The sequence below is a fragment of the Sciurus vulgaris genome, assembly GCF_902686455.1.
Source record: "Sciurus vulgaris genome assembly, chromosome: 7".
Lineage (NCBI taxonomy): Eukaryota > Metazoa > Chordata > Mammalia > Rodentia > Sciuridae > Sciurus > Sciurus vulgaris.
This window is the reverse complement of record NC_136467.1, coordinates 46,066,595-46,086,824: the sequence shown is the minus strand read 5'-3', so window position 1 is coordinate 46,086,824 and position 20,230 is coordinate 46,066,595. Positions and strand designations below refer to the sequence as shown.

At 36.0% G+C, this 20,230-nt stretch overlaps 1 protein-coding gene across 3 annotated transcripts in view; it reads right to left on the bottom strand.

The window, feature by feature from the left end:
- The window catches only part of MAN1A1 (mannosidase alpha class 1A member 1), a 162,733-nt gene that overhangs the window by 117,518 nt on the left and 24,985 nt on the right, over positions 1-20,230 (bottom strand). For all 3 annotated transcript variants that reach the window (XM_079148053.1, XM_079148054.1, XM_079148055.1), the window contains exons 3-4: positions 6,382-6,478; positions 2,419-2,534 (exon numbers count right to left, since the gene is read on the bottom strand). In XM_079148053.1, the coding sequence (XP_079004179.1) occupies positions 2,419-2,534; positions 6,382-6,478 (213 nt within the window). The remainder of the gene's footprint in view (positions 1-2,418; positions 2,535-6,381; positions 6,479-20,230) is intronic.

Sequence of the window (20,230 nt, the reverse complement as noted above, 5' to 3'; positions counted from 1 at the left end):
TAATTTTCTGTATTGTCTGATATCCCCTATGAGATTCACTCAGCTTTGTCACAGGCTCCCATGGCACACAGAACATTTATGTCACTTGGTGGTGGTCTGAGGCCAGCCAATTTTCTTGTTAGGGTAACAACTTGTCTTAGCATGAGAGGCTTTTGTGCTCAGTCTTTTTAAATAAAAGAGCACTCCCTGATTCACATGCCCCACCCCCCAAGTCCAGAATTGCTCAGAATATCACTGAGCACTTAGCAGTTGCAGTAGTGGGGAGGTTTGGGAAAACAACGTGGTAATTATCAGGCAGACCAACCCAAGAATCAGTGAAGGGCCTGGACGCTATTTATAGGTCTACCATTTAAGTCTACTTTCCTGTTTTCCATCATTGGATTTTGAAAGAGTGTAGTTATTTTTTAGGAGAGAGAGGAGAGACACAGCTGAGGTAAGAGAGGTAAGGTGGGGGAGGGGGCACAGAAAGAGGGAGAGAGTTCATATGTAGATGAAGATAAACCTGTAAGAGTTTGAAGGAAGGTAGCTGAATTTATTTGAAATAACAATATAGGATTAACATATTATTAAGATGCCTGGTGGTATATAGCCCAGAGTCCTTGCCCAGCATCTGTAGGGCCTTGATTTCTAGCATAAATATATGCATACAAGTATTAAGAGAACAAACTTGCAAAACAAAATTTCCCATTGCTTTAATTTTTCATATTTATTTCTATCAGTAGTATCAAAACTAGGTCATTTCAATCAAAGAGCTCTACAAACATGAGTAAATCACTAGCTCTGTATACTCTTTCCTCATATTTAAAATAAAAGGGCTTAACACATGGATTTCCAAGTTCCCTTTGTATTAAAATACTGTCTTCTTCATATTCTAGACTCCTTTATCACACAGATGAAATACAGACTCATCTACCTGTCCATAAGGTCTCTCAAATGTGGTGTATTAAGCAATTAATGAGAGCAGCGGAAAATAATATTAAATTTTAAAATTTCTCCATGTTTTTAATTTAAAAAGATGGGGGGAAACTTGGCTTTACTGATGTTTAATATTCTGACTGACCCTGGTGGGAGAACAAAAGTGCTACAATGCAGAGGTGCAGCAGGGAAACCCTCTTTCTATGTCCAATTTTAACATACATCACATTTATTGTGCCTGGTTATGGAGATTTACAGGTATCACTGAATGCTTACTAGATGGACAAGAGTTTTACAAGGATTTCTGCAAAGTAATCTCAGATTAAAAACAGTACCAATATTGCAGCCATAAGTAAAAGCCCCCAAAAGAAAGAAAAATAAATAAATAAATACATAAATAAACGCCAGGGCTTCCTTTGCTTAGAATAAATTCTTAGAATAAATTCAACACCAATTATGAGATAAAACAATGACTATAAAATTAGATCTGAACACAGTCCTCTCTAATCAAAATTATTAAGAAGTACTATCCTTTAATTATGAATCTTTTCTTCAGTGTACAGTGGGTCTTAGGGCATTTGCTAAGAATGCACATATGCATGCACGTATCCATACATGGTCAAAATTTGTACGGGTAGGAATTCATGACCAAGAAGCTGCATTTATGAGAAAGTGGGTGCTGCTGTTGCTGGATGTGCCAAGCATGGTGGGAAGTGCAAGCACTGGAGCCACACAGACCTGTGGTGTAATCACAGCTCCAACACACAAGTAGGCGCATGGTCTGGATAGAAGCCTCTGATACTTACGTGGAGGGATTTCAGGCCAGTCAATGTACAGAGGAGCAATGTCCTCGAGTTGAGAAAAGTTCTTGGATGAAAGCCCCTCCCCCCCATTTGAAGGATTTAGAAATACTCTGCAACTCCTCGGTCCTTGAGGCCTAGAGACATTATCTTATTATAATAACATTTGGTATGAGTGGAGTCCAAGAAGCAGGTTATATGATCTGCACATGTGCAAAGCTAACTGCACTATGTAAACTAATAAAACTTGATATGACCCTGGAATAGATAATAAACTGAACTGGCTTTCCCCTGGGAGCCACTTCTTGCTGTTCACTATCCTGTGTGCTTGCCTCTTTATTGCTCTCCCCTTAACCTTTATAGCTGGACCCCAATTAACCTTTACACTTTAGTTTCCAATCTATAAAGGTATGAAGATGATATCTGTCTCATAGGGTTGTTGTGGAACTTGAACAACAATACTTGGCACATGTGGGTTTCAACAAATATTAATTTTTCTTACCCTTAATTTACCAAAAAACAAAGACATATGTATATATATAGTAAAAGAGAGCAAATACATAGTATGCTAGTAATATCTTTACTATGCAAGGTTGCATTATTTGTTTCTGCTAGGATACATTATGATAGGGCATTCTGCTCCAATACAAAATGTATCCATGTTAACTAAGCTTCAAGAACTCAATTAGCAACTTTAACTTACCACATTAAAGTCTAAATTTTTTTCAATCCATGATTTTGCTTCTTGAAATTCATTTTTCATTCCCATAATAAAAAGTGTATCCAGCGCATCTACTATAGTTGCTCCTTTGATGTTACCTGGAAATATCAGAAAAAAATATTCAGTAAAATACTTTTGACACATATACATATGAAACTTGACCATACCTAGAAAAGAAGGTAATTTTGAATTTATTAATAAGCAGTAATACTGAATACAATAGAAAATTCTCTCAGCAAAATACAATATAAAAAAGTATCAAAACCAAACTAAAAAAATTATCACAGGCTACAGGAAGATACACTAATCTTCAATGGGTTTTTTTGAGTTGTAGAAAATAAATCTCTTAGAAATTTAATTTGTGATTGAGTCTCTAGCAAAAAAAAAAAAAAAAAAAAAAAAAAGCCTAAAACAAAGGGCAACACACATATTAATTTTAATGTAATTACACTGAAGTGCACCATATAAACTATCTAAATACAACTACTACATCTAAAATTGTTTAGTGATACCTCAAAGAAATCATTACATTAACCACCCCCTTATCTATAGGTGATATGTTCCAATAACCCCAGTGGATGCCTGAAATAGCAGATAGTACCAAACTCTGAATATACTGTTATTTTCTAACCATACACAAATTAAATGGCTTTTCCAGCTCAACTAAACACTTATACACTGTGACTATCCGTTTATAGTTTGAGTTATAACAGCAAAACACTGGCGTGAATTTCTTTTTCCTCTTTTACAATTACAAGGATAGACGATTCATTCTTAGATCTTAGCAACCTGAGCATGATTTCCCCCCTCCCTTTCCTTATAAAGTTTAGAATATCACATCTCCCCTTATAAAAGAAGCACTTTACAGCTTCTCTTTGGCATATCTGAATTGCCAGCATCACTGCTCTTGCACTTTGGAGCTATAAGCAAATGAATTGAGTTACTCGAACACTGTTACTGTAATACCAGGACAGTTGAGCCAAGCTGGTTACTAATTAACAGGTGTGTAACGCATTCAGTGGGAACACTGGATGACCGCATACAGGCAGTGCAGAGCAATAGGGCTTAATATTCCATGCCACTGCTCAGAACCGCACACAATTCATTACTTACAAATTGTTTAGATTTGGAACTTGCCAATTAACACTTTAAGACTGCAGTTGATTGCAGGTAACTAAAACTCAAAAAACAAAATCATGGGCAAATAGGGGGACTGCTGTACTCTAAAATGGAATCCACGCCCCTCCCCCACATGAAAACTTGACTGATTCCAACTCCCTTTTCCAACCCAGTCAGTCCAGAATGTTTTATTTTCTCCAAACTCCCTCAGTAGGGAGACCTTACATTGCTCTGGCACTCCTCATTTTCTGTTTTGTATGAATCGCTTTTCATCTGTAAACTTCCTGAGACCTGGGAGACCTTGTGTTGCTCATTTCTACATTCTTCATGGTACCCTGCATGATTGTGATTGTGATGGTCAATGAATGGATGCTGAAAGACTCGGTACTCTACTCAGATAGTGTTGTAGCCAATCCAAATCTAAATCTGCCCATGTTAAAAGTTTTTTCATTTGGCATACTCTCTTCAAATATCAAATGGAGAAATTATCATTAGAAAAACACAAGAAACAGAATATCAAATATTTAACTTTCAAAAAATATATAAAGTAAGTATAAATCTTACCTAATGATAAGGAGAAAAAATACTTGAAGATACTTTTATTTCATGACATATTTTATTGTAGGTCAATGTTCTCTAAAATACAAATTTTTTAAAAAATAGAACTATGGATTCAGGAAAACACTAAAGGGAATATTTTAAAGCAAAATTTTAAGACAGTAGCTTCACATTTTCACTGATATCTAATTTTACAGTGATTAAGAACTTTAAGTAAATATTTTTATTCTTATATTGCAGCTTTATCCTGAGTACAGCTGGTCAAGTATTTGCACTTTCCTATCTCTGTTTGAGGTGTATTTCCACTTGAAATCTTCTTATCTCTGAAATCTTAAAATAACAGCTCAAGTTTCTTATTTAAAGTGGAATTGGGAGATGATGGATACTTGAGATAATTTCTTATGCTCCCTACTGTTTATGTTGCCAAAGTAACCAGTTTTCCTCTCCCTCAGAAACAGATGTGAGGCACAACCTAACTGGAAAGAAACAACCATAAGAGGGAAGCAGCCTGGAAGGCTCCCTGGACTAATAACTGGGAAAACTTAGATCCATAAAGACTAATGCTTTCTTTGAAAACACAAGGTTGCTTTTAAAGTCTAAACTCAGTAATCTATCTCAAACTAAAAGCCATCCCTAAGAAGCCTGGTGGTAAGGGACTCAAAATTTCCTGTCTTCTACCTCATTAGCTGAAGAATATATAGCACAACATATTCATTTACAAATAAGAACCTGCCTGGTAAATGAGCTAAGGAAGTCATTTAAAAGGTCCTTCATCTGTAAAAATAAAAACTTTATTCTTTGTAACAAGTCCTACTACATTGGTATTACTATAACAAGAAAATCCTTATGTATCCTATTTAATTTGAATATGGAGCAAGAAATTTCACTGTATTAATATTTCATTTATTTATGCAAATATCTGAAGACTTTTTTAAACAAATGAATTCTTATTTGGAGTATGGAATGTGTTTTTACCAAAAAAGTCCAATGAAAGTTGTTAAAAAAAAGGAAGGCAGAAGAGACAGTATATTGGGTCTTTTTAAAATATTCTTATTTTTTTGTTTTGGTCCTGGGGATTGAACCCAAAGGCCCTTAACTACTGAGCCACATTCCCAGCCCTTTTTTATATTTTATTTAGAGATAGAGTCTCTATAAATTGATTACAGCCTCGCCAAGTTGCTGAAACTGGCTTTGAACTTGAGATCCTCCTACCTCAGCCTTCTGAACTGCCGGGATTAAAGACATGTGCTACTGTGTCCAGCTATTTAAAACGTTTTTAAAGTTCTGGCATAAATTTTAAAACCATCAATGTAACAAAGAACCACATAATCTGTGTGATTATCTCTGGGAAAGCTATTCTCTGAGCCTCATTTTTCTCATCAATAAAATGCGTATAATGAAGAGGTTAAGAGATGTGGTATGAATGGTACTTGGTTCAGAGTAAGTGCTCAATAAATGTCGGTTGAAACTGTTAGTTGATATACGAATTGGTACTAATTAACACATTTTGTTGAGGTATGGAAAGCTGTGTTTTCTCTTGGTGAATTCAGCATCCTTAGAATTAGACTCCATTCCCTTTCATCTTAACATTTATAGATAAAATGTATGGGGACTGGAAGGATATCAAGTACAGTAGGAAAGACACTGAGTGGGATCCATTTAACCCTTCTGTTTCTTAGCTTCCTCATTTCCACCACAGGAACACCATTAATACCCACAGGACCAATCATGGAGTGTGCTATGAGGACCAAATGCAATACAGATGAAAGTCCATATACATGACCCAATGTATCCTCAGACTCTTTTTCCATATTACAAACAGCAGGAACCTACAGTCGAGGTTGAGATGCAGCAAAGATCACCATGGCTGATTACCTTGGCCCTTGGCCAGTTTACCCATAAATACACATTTTTTTTACCTGGAAGGAAGCAGTAAATATAGCAGATCAAATGCTCTCCTGTGGGAAATACCTTTCAAGCTATAAATCCTAAGGCTGTGCCTCACACCCATCAGATAAGACTCTCTGGAAGTGTGCTCCATTTGTCAGTACTTTTTAGTTTTGCAGGTCATGCTAATGTGCAGTCAGTGCCCTATTTAAATGACACACTATGCACAGTCCTTGAAGAAAACTCCACTGGGTGTGCAGGTTTCCTAGCAACATGGGAGCTTTGGAGAAGCACCATATCACACAAACTTCTCCAACATCATATACTCAGGCAATTGGAGAGAAGTTATGTCACTAAGAAACTAAAGCACATTCTACTCACCAAACAAACTGCTTGAGTGGCCTTCTTTTGATATAGGTTTCAGTTCATTTAATCCCCAGGCATAACGCTTATAATTATTCCAAGCATGTTTCATCATCTGAGAAAAGAAATAAAAATGAGATTATAATTTGAAGTGAAATTTTGTTACAAATTAGATTACATACTTCCCTGCCCCCCCAGAGAAACAGACAGAGGTTTATTTAGGAAAGCAGAGACACATTCAAGGGAGTCTGTGGGTTACTTCAAGAGTGAGAAGTTTTGGGAGTAAAGCAAGGAATATAGGTTCAAGGGAGAATGCAGGCCATCTCCAGTGTGATGATTAATTTAAAAAGAGATGACAGTATAAATAAATGAGAACACATGTACATCACATACATACAGATTACCCCTTAATGTTTGCAAATGGAAACTCTTCTTTTGAGTCTACTTAATCCTATTTAATATAAATACAATTTTCAAAACTCACTTCCCAGCAAGAGAAAGTTTGCTTATCCCAAAAGGATGAATCATTCCTATATTGATCTATGTCATTCTCATAACAGATTAGATCTGTAAAGACTCTATATTTAAAATCTGTATCTTTGCACAAGGTTCTTTTTGCTTTGTTTACCTCATGGTTTGTAGACAAATATCCAAGGTTATCACTTTAACACTCTAATTTCTTTACTAATACTATATGGAGAAGTATTTTGAAATATCAAAACAAAAAATTAAACTCTCTTAGGCCTACATGTAGAAAAACTTTCATATTTTAATATAGTCAATCTTTAACAAGATATGAACGTCTATACATACGTAACTTAAGATTGGATCCTATATATTCTCAATTGACCATCCATGTACTAGCAATGTTTTTAACAGTCGAATTCCTCTCTCATAAATTAGTGGCATAAACTATTTATCAATGACTCAAAGACCATATATAATTATTTTTGTGTAGAGTTTTTAAAGGGTTAGGAACTCAACTGTGTAGAACTTAATCATGCCACTATTTTTTAGCAACAGTAATTAACATATGGACATGATCTGAATAGTCTCAAATCTGGTTCTATATTTTTAAATATTTTTAAAAAGCATCATATAAAGTTATAGATACTGTTCAAGGGCTGCTCATCATTCAATTCAATTTTATTTATAACAGTATAAATAAAATACTATGTGTGAGGATCTCTGAACACATCTCTGAACACGATAACAAGCATCTTCCTTTAATTTTTTGTACATTCCTCTCTCACCACTATTACTACTACTAACAGCTACCAACTATCTGTACCATCTGCTGGCCACTCTCCTAAATGCTTATCTTTGCTATAGTTCTCAATATTGGCTACAACCCTATGAAATACAGTTTTATTGCCATCATTTGGTAGATGAAGAAACTGAAGCATGAAATTTAAAAAGAAAACAAAACTTTACTTGAAGTCATGACAGTTCTGCACAGCCAAGAAGCCAGGGTTCATTCCCTGTTGGCCTTATTCCAAAGGCTGAGGCATCACCCAACCACGCATAACCAGTCAGAAACATGATGGCTTTTAAAGACTCAAATCGTTGACGTTCTAACAATCAAAATAATGTGTGTAGGGTAGTTTTTTCAAGATTTTCTTATTAAGTAATTTTATTGAAAAGTATGATAGATTTGAGGGTCAGATAATGATTTATAATCTCTGTGATGCCACAGGCTAGTTACATACCAATGGATGAGTCATCGTTTTTTTGTGAGACTCTCCTTTCTTGAAATATTGGGTTTTAATTTCTCATAAAGTATATGAAAGTATTCCATGAATATGGCCTGTGTTTTTACACCTAGCATGCTGCTTGATATATGATTGGTGTTGGTTAAATTTTAAAGCTATATTGAAACATGTTGATTAAATTTTAAAGCTATATTGAAACTAATTATATCACATCACAAAAAAAGTAGAAATCAATGAGCTTCTGAAAGACTAGGTATATGAAATACACAAAAAACTTGAGATTTAATCTGATTTTATTTGGTTATTCCATTAAATATACTACTTTTGGTAAATAATTCATACCCATAAATTTCCAAAATTATTAAAAATTCAAGAGTTTTTAGAATACACTTGACATAGAAAAAGGAAAAAAGTTATGATTGTTTCAACTTCAAATATGAATGAAAACCAGGCCATATAGTATTAATGATAGCATAAAGCTTTCCCATAGAAGACTGTGTTGCTTTGTCAAAAATTACCATTTATATGATGTATTGCTATAAGTTACCTCTGTAGTACATATTAACTTTTCTCCTCTTTTTTTTACCCTCAAGGGAAAATCTAACACTAATTGCTTAGTTTCCTACATTTCAAAAGTTGCTGTGACACACTTCTCAAAATGGGTTCCTTATCTCATGAGATTTTTAAGTTAAAGTTAGAAAAGAAAGTGAGTGATGTGGCCAAAATGACCTGAATGGAACATCAGAAGTGGTTTCTCCAATGGTCTATAAAGTGAAGAGAAACATTCACATTGTCGACTGGCTCCAGTGGTTGGTCAGCTCTGGAAGTGATTTGCCATGTTAAAGTTAACTGTAAGACTGTGTGTGTGTGTGTGTGTGTGTGAAAACACAGACTAATTGTGTGATTGAAGTCACAAGTCATACATAAAATCACCTTGCTAACTGAGATTTATGGATTTTATAAAAATATTTGAAAACATCAAAATGTTACTAGCTTTTAATTTTATACTATTAAGCAGCTGGGGGGATGATTAAGGCATTTAATCTCTCCAGACTCTGCAACGTTAACCATGAGCTGACAGTCAAGAAGGTCACTTTTAAAATTCCACTGTTAACAAACAAGTCCATGAATAGGCTTGATCCCTGCTCTTCTCAAGCCCTTTATTTATTTATTTATTTTTTTGGGTAGCCTTTCCTCGACTTAATTAGGGTTCTAGAACTTCATATCTGAAGAAGGAGGATTAAAACAGGCCTACACTAGAGACTGATTAGGACTCAAGTGCAATACCGAAATCCTCAGGAAAAAAGATAAACTGAAAACAAGCCAAAGATAATTTTATAATTGTATTTGCACTGGTGAAAAGTATAGCTAAGACACTGTATACCTATAAACAAACAGCAGAGAATGACCTACAATTTCATAATAATCTACTGTTTTGGTCCAGAGAAGATGAAAAGAAGGCAAAATGTACATAAAAACATAGCATTTACTTCTCCTCTCTATGATTATAGAAAAGATTCTTCACTTCGTACTTTCTTTTCAATTGATATCAGAGTGGAGTAATTAGGCAATATCATTTATTGAGTGCTACTCTATGAATAATAAGATGCTGAAGGACTAGAAGGGAAGTATATAAGACCCTGTCTCACTTATAATCCAATGGATAACGTATGAAAGCTTAAGAGTCTTCCTTCTTATGTAGTCAATAAAAGTTTATCAACACAGGGAAACAATAAGAAAACCAATTAAATGTTATGCGCAATTTCACTGTTGTACTTAACAATTTATTTTAAATGGAATACCCTGACCTAACCAAGGACAGTAGAAAGAAAATATGTCTGAATTTCCTCGACTATGTGTAGATTTCATAACCTGTTTTTTGGTGCTAGGAACTATCCTTAGCAAATATTTCTATTTATTGAAGCTTTAATCATATGACCTTAATTTTTTCATAACAAACACTCTAAAAATCTTTGTAAAAATCTTACCATTTTTACCAGACAGGTCTTACAAAGCCCCTTTAAAAAGCCTAGAAGTTCACGTCCCACTTATAGCCCCCTTCAAAGGGGATCTTGTAAGAAATTTCCATAATTTGTCCAATGTGATCCTGTCCCCAGTTGCATGATCCTGGTGATTCAAAAAAAGACAACAGATGGCTGGCCACCAAGCCTCCAAGGTGAGGTGTCTTGGTGCAGAGTTCTCACTGATGGATGAAGCTGGACTGACCCAACCATCTCCTCCACCCAGGGAAGTGCAACTTGGAGATATTCTGAGAACACATGGAGCCACAGGGTGATGTAGAAGCAGAAAAGTAGAGATGCCCAAAAGAAAAAGCCATCGTTAGGAGTCAAAAGGCAGCTGAAGCCATGGGGGAAACAGAAGGTAAGAAAAGGAGGAAGAGGCTGAGAGAATGTGCATGGAGCACCACTGAAATTATGTTTAGTCTGCAGAAGATCTGTAGACCTATAAGCAGTGCTGTTAATTCCTGAATGTTGGTAAGTTATCTTCTTCTCCTCCATCAGGCATGGCTTGTTGTCTACTGAAACTGTTTGTTTACTTCCTGAATGTCCTTAGAGAAAACTTTCTCATGAAAGCAATGTATAAGGGCAGGTCACAAGCATAGGGATCAGACAAACTGGGTTGGTGTCTCAACTCTGACAACACCAGTGTGACTCTCAGTGAGCAATTAGTCTCTCTGAGTCCAGTTTTTGTACCCATCAAATGTGAATGAATAAAAACACAGCCTCATTGGTTGTGGTGATGAGAAAATAACTCAGGCAAAGAATCTAACACATTAGGCATTATCATATTCTTAGTACAAAACCTAAGCATGACTTTGATCTTTGCAATCTCAAAGAGTTTAATATTTTTCCCCAGTAACATATATAAACAGGAGGGACAAATATACACAAAACCAGGTAATCTGTATGTGCACAAACTCTTTATAAATATATACATTTAAAAGTATACATGACTATTTTGTATGCAAAAGGTAAAAGAAAGGATAAAGAAAGGGTCCTTTTCAAGTGTAAGGTAATGCGAGTTATCTTTAAAGGTTTATCTGTTGGCTTTCATGAAATCTTAATTGTGCCAGGTAAGATTGATTTGAAGATGTATTTCAGGGGATCTGGGGACTGATCTAGGAAAAATATATAATCACAAGAGGTAATAATGTACAAGAAGCTTTATTGGGTGGTGCTTAGACAGGTTTCCATGAGAAAGTCTCACAGCATGAGACAGGCCAGAGGCCTAGGGCAAGGGTCACCATCCCGAGAAAGAGGAGGGCAAAGGAACTCCTGGTGGAGAAGAGGACGGGACAGAGGGCTTAAGATTAGGTGATGTTGCTCAGCAGTGTGTTGGGGAGTCTTTAGGTCAGAGGACTCTGAAGGACAGTAGCAGTTTGAGGTCTAAAACCCACAACGCTCTATCTTATCAATAACCAATAGATGTTGGATAAGATTTCACAGAATATGTACAGCAGGCAGCGTCTAAATGGCTAAAAATGTGCTTGAGTTATTTTAAATAAAAATAATTGGATGTGTAAAACTTTTAGTTTTGCCAGTGGGTTTTTAGGTTAATGAGTCTTAACCTACAGTGAGGAAATAAACAACATGGAGACCAAAGACAAAAACCATCCTCTTCTCATTTATAAAAAGAGACTGCTGTGCAGCACTAAAGGAAGGGAGCTCTGAAGTCCAGTGATGCTCACATTCCCACTGTTCTGGGGAATGCAAAGGTCTGGGTCAAGCTCAGGTGCAGTCCAGAGTGGGAGATGCATTTAACTTACCGATTATTAAAGCTACAGGGATATGTCATTACTTTTTAAATTATAATTAGGGTTGATGCTTTGAAAAACACTGACTTAGAAGCATGACAATAGTTTCCACCAAACTTTGCCAGGAACTGCTTGACTGCCATATAAAAGCAACATTTAACACTTTCAGATACAATGTCGATGCAAAAGATTTTTAAAGTCATTGATATCAGCCTCCTTTCTTTCAATCTTTGGTGGAACTGGAAAAGGGAGATGGTAACAAGTAACTTGAGAGAGTTAATTCCCAGATTCTTCCAGCCCTCACATCTCCACTGGAAAGGAATTTCCAGGGGGGTGAACAAGAAACAGAAAACGAGTCTCCACTTCCTCTGCCTACCACCTATATCTCCCTGCAGCACTGAAGGCTTTAGTGGGCCAGAAAGAGCACACTGATGTTGAGACCCTACCAAAGGCACATGGCAGGGAGGGCTACAGTGGGTGAGCCCAAGCCCTGAAGCCTAAGGATCTAAGGCCCCCAAACCCTTAGTTTTCTCCTCCTTAAAGCAGAATAATCAATTGTAACAAATGCACCACGGTGGTGTGAAACGCTGACATTGGGAGAGATTGTGTTTATGTGGAGAGAGGGACTGTGTGGGAATGTTCTAGACTACTTTAAAAAAAATAAGGCTATTTAAAAAATAAAAATAAAAAAGAATATTATCTCCTTGACAACTTGGTAAGGAGATCAAATGTGGTCATGCACCAACCTAAAAGAAGATGATCAGGGAGTGTGGCTGACCTTTATCCACTTGCACCCCCTCCTCAGAGCACTCCAAGGCTTCAGGAGTGCAGTAGAGATAAGAGAAAGAAAACAGGCGTTTAGTAACTCAGAGTGGGCAGGGCGATTCAAGGAGAGATGAATTAATGGGATAGGAAAGAAAAGAGGCCAATGTCACCCAGAGGTGACAGAATGCAGAGCCTGGCATGACTTCGCATTCACAGAGACTGCAGGCCATGGAGTCTGTCACAATTATGTCTAAAAGCGTTTAGAGCATTCTCACTGAACAGGTATCAAAATGCCACCTAAGTCAGTCTTGGGAGTGATCTTCACTGAGCGAGGCCCCACCTCCAGTCACCTTTTGGCTGTCATCAGTGGGCACATGGAGAAAAACCTCCGGGCCAGGATAGTTGCCGATTTCACCCCACATCAAACTAAAACATGCATTCATATACTTTGCTCAATTTCTTTTTAAAATGCTGAAATATGTTAGTCCTCTCTTCCTTTCCCTAAGGCTACTAAGGTGTTCTACTTTTAAGATTCTCTTTCCTACTTTTCAATAACAATTCAATTTACTGAGTACCTATTGATGCCAGGACAAGAATTACAAATGGGCATAGAATATAGTTGCCAGATTTAGGAAGCAGAATAATTACATGAGACATACTTAAACACACACACACACATACACAGAATTTGTTTATCTGGAATTAGAAGGATAGGACACATTCAATCCCTGGTTTGGTCTCTACTGCCAGCTCTCTGGCTGGAGCCTTGCCCTATATTGGACTCAAAAAAGGGGACACAAACTGAAGGGCCAAACAGAAGTAGAATGGCCAGGACTAGAGCAACTGGAAATAACAGGGAATGCAACAAAGCAAGAGTGAAGGCCCTGATTAAAACCATTTTTAAAAATACTATGTTGGCTAAGGGGAAAAAAATATGTGTGAGCCATACAGCCCACAACTCGGTAGTCTATACTGCAAGCCTCCACTTATAGGCACAGATCTAGAGCTAACCACTCTGTTAAGTCTGTTGGCCTGAAAATTCCCACCAGCCCTGTTTCCCGTAGCTCAGTAATTTCAGTCCATTTCCAGCACAGGCGGCTCTGCAGTCCCAGCTTCCTGAACTATGCTGGTCCCACCATAGGTGAAGTCTTTTTGCCACAAATTTGCAAAGTCCTTGAGAGCCTGTGAGACCTGAGAGATAGAAAGCATTATGCATAAACTTCTTAGCAATTCTCTTCTCCCTGTTTGAGTAGTAGTTCAACCTTTTAGGAAGCATTTAGAATTTTAAATACTCTGTTCTACAAAGGAAACCTAAAGAGCTGTCATCACTGTGGGTTTTAGAGTTGGAGGGTATAAAGAGGAAGTGAATGAACTTTGTCAGATACCCACTACCCTGCACTGTGAGGGGGAACTTGATACAATTTACCACACTTAATCCTTGCAATATCCCTGTGGGGTATCCTAATCCCCATTTTACTGATGAGGGCGCTGAGGCCCCACAAGAGCACAGAGAAGCAAGGATGGGCACTCTCGCTCTTATTCTTCCACTGCACCACTAAAAAGAGCCCTACCTAATGCTTTGACTGCTTCCAAATCTTAAGACAGCAGTGGCCTCTGACCATTCCAGTTCTCACACACAGAGGGGAGCTCTGTGGTCAAAGGAGCTGCTAGCCAGGCCTGGCATCACAATTACACATACCATATCACACTTGTGAGCTGTGACACATGGAATGAAGCTTACAGCATGGCCCTCCTTGCCTGCCTAACATCCTTAACTCTCTAGGTCTTCCTTTTCCCTCCATCTCAGCTCTCAGCTCCAGCCCGCACCCAAATCCTCCACATCAGGCCCTGTTCACCACTTGGGTTCACAGGAAGGCTCCACTCTACTCTGACCTGGCCTATCATTAGATTTTTAAGAAACACTGAATCCTCTCCTCTGTGCCAGGCTACTGACCGCCCCACCAGTTTCCTGTGATATTTTCTTGTGGTTTATTACCATCATCAGGGCCAATGTAAGCCAGTTTTTCTTTCCTCTTTCTCTGCAACTCTACTTCTTAATTTTTTGAGCTAAAACTAGAAACACTGGCTTATTTCTTAAGAGAATGAGACACTTCTTAGAAACAGGATAATCTTGCCATGTGTGCTTTTGACCACTTTCCTCAAGGTTACCTTTTCACCAGGATATACACGTGTGTGAATTTTCTTTAAATTTAAATGTCTTGAATTCTCCCATGGCCAATTTTGATATACTTTTTGAAGACAGCAGGAGATATATAAAGAAGGAGTAATTATTTAATGCAATTGCATGAATTTTAATGGGCCACTGAGTATTAATTCCCCAGTGAAATGAAAGAGTGGTTATCAGCGCAAGTTCGTTAAAGACTCCATGTTCTGATAAAACCAGTTTAAAAAGAAAAATGAGACTCCTAGTACTCACTACTTATAGAGGGCAGATCTTCCTGTTTCTAAGAAGTGGCAGATCTTCCTGTTTCTAAGCTCTCCTAAGAAATGGGCACTGTTTCTAGTTTTAGCTCAAAAAATTAGATCATAAGCATTTGATGGTTTTCTTTCTTTGTAACAAATTCTGTTATCAAAAGGAATGGTGCTGTTACCAAAAGGATTGATGTTCAGGGCAAAAAACAAAACGAAACAAAAACAGGAAAAAAAAAAAAAAAAAAAGCAAAGTAAGAAATATTTGATTAACTTGTGAAATCATTTATCTAAAATACTGATAGGAATTTAGCATCTAATAAGTTAGAGGTTAGAAAAGACCTTGTTCATATGTGACTAGTACATTTCTTTTTGGAAAGAAACAGTATTATTGAGAATATTTTGGTTATATAAAATAGCTTTCTTGAAATATTTCACCATCAAAAAAAAAAAAAAATAAAGCTTGCTGTCTTGTGGTTAATGACTTTGGTCTCTATGCAAAAGTTGTCACTTAAGTTTAAAGGTTCACCTCAGGATTTTGGGGTCTGTTAATCCAGAGGATTTTTAATTAACACTAAAACTTTATCAGATTAACCCAGCTAAGACCTCTTTGATCAGTGTGAGATCAGCAAGTGGCTCCTTGCAGGCCATGATGCCAGCTATCTTCCCTGTCCAGTCTTGAGCCAAGACCTAGGAGGGTTTTCCCAGTGTGGGAAGCACTGACAATGATGGCCCTTCTTTAGTCATCTATAGTAATTTTTAGAGATGGTATGTTCTGCTGGGACCACAATGCTCCTTTTAGATTCTAAAGAGACTAAAAACTCATTTCATGGAAAACAAATACTGTTCTTGTATGTTATTTCACCTCAAAAGGTTTTTATTATAAAAATGTTTATAATAAAAATGCAAGTCTAAGCCGGGCATTGGTAGTACATGCCTGTAATCTCAGTCACTCAGGAGGCTGAGGCAGGAGGATTGCAAGTTTGAAGCTAGCCTTCATAACATAGTGAGAACCTGTATCAAAATCAAAATAAAAAGGGCTGTAGTTCAGGGGTAAAGTGTCCCTGGGTTCAATCCTTAATTTTGAAAAAAAAAAAAAAAAAAACTTTTAAAATGCAAATTGAAATATTTTTAAACTCATGAACCCATATATTTTCACTATATCTTTCTGCAATAGTGACACAAGGACTTTTTGAAATGAAATACGCTGACTTTGAGGGATTTGTTTATGGATTTTTCAAGTTCATAAAAATCAACTTTCTGCTCTTATAGATTCCCTTTATAAACTTTACAATATTAACAAGTCATTAATAGTTTCAATAATTAATACCAGATAGTAATAGTAAAGTTATTAATTATGAAAACATAATTATGATCAATGAAAAAGGATCAGTTTGAATGTTATAAAAACGAGCAAGACTCAGGGAAGTTAACTGAATAAATCCTTCCCTTTCCTTTCCTTTTTAAAGCAAACTAGCCCTACAGAGTCAAGACCTATCTTTTAGTTATTGAGAGGAGAGTCGTAGGATATATGTGTTTTCTTTTTTCTTTCCTTTTGTGTGCTTTCTTAAGTAGATCAAAACCAGAAATCACTATTTTGTTAGCTACTGCATTATGAATTATAATTTGTAAGTTCAAACAGATTGGTTATAATATGTCACACATTATAGAAAATATTTCTGAAATAATTACCTTTAAAATTGTTTATTATTAATAAACAAGTGGAATATTGTTATCAGAATCCATGATAATCTTATAAAAGAATGAAAGTAATTATTTTGTATACTATAGATAATAGTTTTAGAAATTATTATCTTGGCATAATAATAATAAAAGTACATAAAAGTAAGCATTTAAAAATTATTTGTGAAATGTAAAATTTATATGCTACCAGAAATGCTGATTCCCAAATATAATCCTGAGTAGCAACTAATGATTCCAAAAGACTTAAAATTCACAGCAGTTAATTTGGCCCCAAAAGTATTTTCTTATCACACTTGTAATGGGCATAGCTGGCATTTATTGAGCACTCATATGTCAGAAAGTACATAAATCATTTATATATTCTCTCAGTCAACAACCCTGCAGGGAATATAGTATCCCCACTGAAAATCCCAGTGCATAGGTGAAGAAATCAAGATGTTAAGTAATCTTCTCAAAGTGCTCTACCAAGTGTCAGAGGTCAGCTCTGAATTCAGTCTACTCTGAAGCCTATGATACATTGTCCTGTATATTGTTCTGAGACAAATAAGTGACTTGTGCAATCTTCAGGAGACTTGCCTTTCAAATAAACTTCCAAATAAAGCGTGATTCACATGTTGTTGGTACACAACTTTCTGTATTACCTAATTATTCTGGAAAATTTTATCTTTTTAGTGAGACTTCCAGAAACATGGTATGTAAAACCAGCTTCTAATCTTCCTTTTTTTGGAAGAACTTGTAGATTCGGGGAGAAACATTAAATCTATTGGAAAATTAAGTACTGAAAATGAGAACATCTCTTATTCTGGTGCCTTCTAGGGAAATGTTACCAGACATATGTTGAAATAGAATACTGCTTTAAAAAAAATTTAACAGCTGAAAGTTTTTCCCTTTAAAAGATATCTATTTATCTTTACTTGGGTATCCCACATAGTTATCTCATAATCTTTATTCTTGACTTTGTTGTAGAAGACATTTCATCACCAACGGAACATAACAATAATTTCATTTTGTGGTTATTGAAAAAAGACATATTGCTCAATATTCTAGTTTAAACATCCAGAGTACTCTAAAAATTGTCCCTAAAATGGCAACATTGCATTTCTTGTCAAACATATGCAAAAAATAAGTACAGATATATTGATTATTGTTCAAAGTTGTCTCTACTATAGTTTGATTTAGCCTTCTATGTTACCAAGATTATTACTGAAAATGGCAAACAATTATTTTGGATGATAGTGATACAGTACCATTTTTAAGGCAAACACTGACATCTAATTTGCTTGTATCATTACCACCCTATAAAGTGTACTTTCTATGTATTCACAGATCATCTGAGATATTCTATAAGTGATGGCAAAGATTTCTTGGGCTTGAAAGTGCACTGCTCTTAAGATTCTGATTGAGCATTATGATCTGATAAAGCTTGACCATTTTTTCAAAATCATCATTCATTTGGATGGCAAATGCCCAGTATTATATATATGCCAGATTCAGTGACCTGTTAAAATAGACTGCATTATTTAGTATTACTTTTGAGTGCAATGACTTCCAATTTTGTTCCGCTTAAAGCAAGGCAAAGATCTCCATAAAAAGGAGGAGAAGAAGGAAGGGGTAGAGGAGGAAAAAAAAAAAATCTTGCAGGTTCGTCAGGAGAGGTCAAATAAACTTAATTTTTAAAACGAACTACATGAAGCCATAAAACAAAAATAAAAATGGAAAAAAATATAAATACATATTCTACTTATTGAGAATTCTATAGATCGACTCACCCTACTCCTAAGCTTCCTTTTCCTTGTTTGTCCCTGAATGGGACCTGTAAAAGACAGACAGATGTATGCTTTCTCATTCTCTCTATAGCCAGAGGTGTCCATAGGGCAAGGTTTCAGCCGATGAGACATTTGCCAAAGTCTATGGCTTTCCCTCTTCTTCCTGCCTTAAATCAAGGTGTGACACGTGTAGATGTGCAGTCACAGTGGCTGCTCTGCTACTGTATATGAGTGTAAAGCCAGAAGATCTTCAGGGGCTGGTCCCTCATGGAAGAGTCAGTCAGTTCTTGTTCAAAGTTCAAGTACAGGTTATTTTGTTACTTACTCATCTACTACCAATTACCAATGAATTTAACATTTAAGTGGCTATTCTTTGGTTATTGTTTTAAAACTTGCCAGATCAAAATTGGTCTTCATTTGACACCAATTTGGGGAAAAAAAGAAGTTTTTTTTTTTTTTTTTTCTGCAGTATTTCTATTTATAACACTATTTGATAGCTGAAAGTACTCAAGATTTCAAAGTTGTGTGATGATAAGTGGTCTGACTTACCAAAGAAATTCTCTGATCAAGTTTTAAAAGATTGATGTCTGAGGCTCGGGGAGCACATAAATGATTTTTAAGAGGTATATAGTCAGGATTCCTGGATTCACTTAGAAAACAGCGACATCATGAACAATTTAAGCAGCTTTTCTTGACCTTGTTGGAAAAGAGTAAAATATTTGTTTAAAATGGAATAAATTGTTTAAGTAAATACTGTTATCAAAGAAGACTATGCAATAATTTTTGGATAAAAACTTCAAATATTAATTAAGGATTCTTCTATAAAAATTTATCACTGTGCTAGTAAAAACTGAATTACCTCAGTAGTTGCAATGCATTTTGTTAACTATACTAAACTGCTTTAGCTTTCTGCAAAGGGCTCAAGTTAAAAAAAAAAAAAAAATAAGAAATTCTAATCCTTTTACTAAGCCTTGCGTTTCTTGTTAGTAAAACTGATAACTGTTAGTAAAACTAATAAAGTTGAAATATTTAATTTTTGCCTACTTTTAAAGAGTATTATAGTTGTTACAATTTCTCTTTCTCAAATTTTTTTTCTTTTAATTTTGCATGTGTGTGTGTATATGCACATTTGTTTGTGAAAGAATACAACCCTCCCTCCAAGTTTTATTATAACTGTACCTTATTTTATTCAAAACAGGTCAGTATACTTGTCATCTTCCACCATCAATTTCCATATAAACTGACTCTCTTATACTTTGTATTTGTTTGAACAATATTAGAATTCCATATCCTTCATTTCTGGAAACAAGACTGTTGTTCCAAACAGAGAAGTATGACCTTCTACCGTTGACAGAAAACACCGTCCTAGTACTGAATATAAAATCACTGTCCTTGGCTTAGGACTCTAACTTGATTTAAAATATCCTTGTTTAAAATGTTCTTTCAAACCAGGAAAATGTTTTACCTTCTACCAGGATGCTCTGTCAGAATTTATGAGGAATCTGCTTATCCTGCCTCTTCCTTGGCCCTGACTCAGAAGGTCATTCTCCCAGAAACAAACTACTCACCTGTGAATTTAACTGACAAGGAATTGAGGTCCTGAAACTGAACGGAGCAAATACCTGGCCTAAAATTGTTTACAATAGGCAATGGTTTGGTGTCCAGGGGCCTCCGTCCTCCACTGTAGGGGACACTCCTATAGAAAGTGCACTCAT